This window comes from Cicer arietinum, chromosome 1 (genome assembly GCF_000331145.2).
Source record: "Cicer arietinum cultivar CDC Frontier isolate Library 1 chromosome 1, Cicar.CDCFrontier_v2.0, whole genome shotgun sequence".
NCBI classification, from domain to species: Eukaryota; Viridiplantae; Streptophyta; class Magnoliopsida; order Fabales; family Fabaceae; genus Cicer; species Cicer arietinum.
The window spans coordinates 10,270,300-10,274,274 of NC_021160.2; the positions used below are offsets into that span (position 1 = coordinate 10,270,300).

Consider the following 3,975-nt stretch of genomic DNA (forward strand, 5'->3'; position numbering starts at 1 on the left):
TACATGCAACATTAATATGGATAATTAATATTATCTTTCCTAAAAGAATGATATTTATTCATTCAAATTACATCGATGAAAAACATTACAATTTAAAATCGTTAAAAATGAGGATTAATATGTGAATAAACTCACATAATACTTATGAATGTGACAAAATCTACAAATATGATAAAATTAAGGTTTCTGAAAGACTCGTGTCTCAATAGGTGTAACGTTGATGACGCCACATGCATTGATTGAATTTGCACTATTCGTCAAAGTTAATTTGTCAATTTGAATAAAAGAACATCGCAACAAATCATAAAATTAAAATACCGCAACAAAATATAAAATTAAAATACTGCAATAAAATAAGAAATCAAAATATTACACCAAGACGATCGACAAACATAACGCCACCGTAAAATGACAAAAATAAAAATAAAAAACAAGAAAGAAAAATTAAATACGTAGAAAAATCCCTTATTTACACAAAAGGGAGTAACAATTGATCAACAAGGCATGGAGGAGAATAACAGGAGGGCAGGCGGTTGACCTAGAATGGAACATGAATAATGAGTATCTTATTAACATCAATAACCCATATACTAAAATACATCTTTTTATTAAATTGGAAAATTATGAAAAGGGTTACAACTAAAAGGAAAAGTATTTGCTTTATAATATGAAGAAGACCAACAAAAAAACATAGAGGAAAAAAAAAAACAAGCGCAACAAACTAAAAAAGAAAAACCTAAAACAATGGTACACCTCATTTATTAATAGCACCATCAACTATTTCTTATATATCTTCAAAGAACTAAATACCATAAACTTGATTTTAGTTCAACTCTTAAAATATTCTAATCATTTTTAATTCTTTAAATATAGTTTCACAATTAAGATCATGTGAACTATTGTATTTTAGAAAAGTATCAAACTGCTTGAATTATAAGTCATGATTATTAGTGAATGATTTAAATCTTTCTTTATTAACAAAAAATTTAAAAATCTCATCATATGTGACATTATTCAATTTATTAATCTATAATATCATAAAAACAATTAATCGTGAAAGATTCATTCACAAATTTAATAATTTGTGTACGCATTCATACAAATTTATATTGGTGTTTTTTTCAATAAATTTAACTTTTTTAACAAACACATTCAACTTTATTTCATTGGAATCCTTTTCAAAATTAACAATAGAATTTGCAAATCTATATTCTTTACATAGATAGGTTCAAGTATTTAATAAAAAAAATTACTAGTTATAATACAGATACATCGATATAAATATTTTTGTGGTAATTTTTTTCCAAATGACTTCTTAATAAATTCAACATTTTAATTAAAATCAATTAAAATAGAAATAATAAATTATAATTATAATAACCAAATTATTCAACTCAAGTGATTGATGTACTTCAACTTATGATAGATTGTTTGAGAAAATTAGAAATCGAATGTTAACTAAAATAATTTTTGCCCATATTTTGTATATATTTCAGTTGAATTTAAGATTACTAGAACTCCATCATGTGATAACTGAAAGGTTAAAAAAAAATTACAACTATTATAATATATATGGAAAGAAAATAAGGTGAATTAATGAAAAAACTAATAGAGGCATGTATGATAAGATTACTTAATTTTTATATTTTATAGGATCTTTATTGTTATTAGTTAGTTTTATTGTTATTAATTAGTTGTAATTTTTGGACTTGGTTGTTTTGTATTGGTTAGCCTCTTAACTCTCCATATATTAGAAAGTTTTGTTAGTAGGTATATATACTTGGTTTTTTTACTCTTTTCAAGACATCAAAATAATAATAAAAATAGAGTGACAATTTTAGTAAATAACATGGTATCAGAGCTCAAAAACCAATTTTAGCCCTATCTTTACATTCTTTCTCTTCATCGTTCTTTTAGGTTTACCATTTTTTGTTTCTTCTTCCATGGCTGACATACCTTCATCGCCGCCGCTGCCACCTCCTCCTCCTTTCGATCCTCCTCATCCAAATCGAGATCCCAACAATTTATTTTACATTCATCCCAATGAAAATCTGTTTCTTCTCTTGGTGTCTCCCGTTTTGGATGCTTCAAACTATCATGCATGGGCTCGTGCGATGTATATGTATCTTGAAATGAAAAACAAATATGGCTATATTGATGGTTCAATCAAGAAACCAGATCTTACTGCTTCAGATTTCTCGGCCTGGAAACGTTGCAATACACTTGTTCTTTCGTGGCTCTATCACTCCATTTCCCCCGATATTGTTGGTAGCATTCTTTGGATTGATGACGCATCCGTTGTTTGGCAAGAACTCAAGAACCGATTTTCTCAAGGTGATTTCATTCGCATTTCTCAAATAACTTCAGATTTGACCACCGTTAAACAAGGGAATTCCACGGTCATGGCTTATTTTACAACTCTCAAGAAGCTCTCTAATGAACTCTTCAATTTCAGACACATTCCTTCTTGCACTTCTTCTTCTATTGGCTGCTGCAACACATTCAAGACGGTAACTCAGTATCTGGATCATGACTTGATTCTTTATTTTTTTATAAGGTCTTAATGATAATTACTCAAGTGTTCGTTTCCAAATTCTTCTTCTTGATCCTCTCTCTCCCCTTACTAAAGTTTACTCGATGATTCTTCAACAAGAACGCCAATTGAACATTGGTCTTTTGCCCGAACCAACAATCTTAGCTATTGATTCTCGAAATTCTTTTAATAAACCTCCCAATGGTAAACCTAAATCTACTTTTAAGCCAAATTCTGGAAAACCTCAAAACCCTAGATTGTGCACTAATTGCAAGAAAACCAATCATACTGTTGACAAATGTTTCTTTCTCCATGGTTTTCCCCCTGGGTATCAAACCAAGAAAATCGTTCATAATGTTGAATTTTTTCCTCATGACTCTACTGAATCTATTCACCCTTTCACCAAGGACCAAATTCAAGGGTTGTTAGCTCTCCTACCATCACCTACTTCCAGAAGCACTCCGCAGGTTTCAAATCTGATTAGCAATCATCAAATTCATTCTGCATCTTCTGATATAGGTAAACAACAAGGTAATCTTTCTATTGTGTAGATTTTGGATTGGGGTGCAACATATCATTTTACCAATTCTTTATCTTTTTATTCAACTTACAAATCTGTAACACCAATTTCTATTAAACTTCCTAATGGGCATTTTACTCAAGCTTCAATCAATGGCACTGTTCTTTTAAATGAATCCTTAATCTTACACAATGTTCTTTATATTCTCTTGTTTTCCTTCAATATTATTGTTGTCAGTAAACTTATTGAGTTTAATCAATGTACTTTAACATTTTCTCATAATTCTTGTGTGATTCAGGATTTTAACACTTTGAAGAGGATTAGTAGTGCTATCCTTAAGAATGGAATTTATGAATTTGTTCATCCTATATCTCCATTCAATGTTGTAGCCAACCATATTCCTTTGATCAATGTTGTAGATACTATTTCCACAGTTTTTCCTTTAGACCATGTTTGACATTATAGGCTTGGTCATCCTTCTTCTACTTGTTATAATAATGTAGCTAAACAACATTCTTTTCTATCTCCTATTGATATAAAATATTGTGATGTTTGTCATTATTCAAAACAAAAGAAATTACATTTTTCTAATAGTGCATCTGTTTCTTCTTCTATCTTTGATATTGTGCATATTAATATATGGGGTCCAAGAAGACTTTTTTGGATTGATGATACAATGCATTGAACGCAAAGTAATTAGAGAAAGATAGAAAAAATAATAGATATTAAAAAGACAAAGAGACTACATGATTGAAATGTAGTTTAACACATATTTTATTATTTAGTTTGAATATTTTTGTGTTTTTGTATATTTCTGAACCAAAATTATTTATACTTAAGTTTTAAATTCTTGTTCATATTATTGTGCTGATATTTTAAATTTCAAACTTGTATATAAATTCAAAATTTGGTCTTATCTCTC

The 3,975-nt window shown here is 28.9% G+C and overlaps 1 protein-coding gene across 1 annotated transcript; it reads left to right on the top strand.

The window, feature by feature from the left end:
- Positions 1 to 1,943: 1,943 nt before the first annotated feature.
- On the top strand, positions 1,944 to 3,510 carry LOC140921040 (uncharacterized). Its single transcript, XM_073370762.1, has 3 exons — positions 1,944 to 2,487; positions 2,558 to 3,000; positions 3,352 to 3,510. Exons 1-3 carry the CDS (start codon positions 1,944 to 1,946, stop codon positions 3,508 to 3,510), a joined length of 1,146 nt encoding a protein of 381 aa, XP_073226863.1.
- The last annotated feature ends 465 nt before the right edge of the window (positions 3,511 to 3,975 follow it).

What these genes read in the sequence shown, in the direction of transcription:
- LOC140921040 (XM_073370762.1), top strand. Translation starts at nt 1,944, where the DNA reads ATGGCTGACATACCTTCATCGCCGCCGCTGCCACCTCCTCCTCCTTTC. An exon ending in TTGCACTTCTTCTTCTATTG is followed by an intron (nt 2,488 to 2,557) that starts GCTGCTGCAACA and finishes TTTTTTTATAAG; the next exon opens with GTCTTAATGATAATTACTCA. An exon ending in CTTCCAGAAGCACTCCGCAG is followed by an intron (nt 3,001 to 3,351) that starts GTTTCAAATCTG and finishes TGTGTGATTCAG; the next exon opens with GATTTTAACACTTTGAAGAG.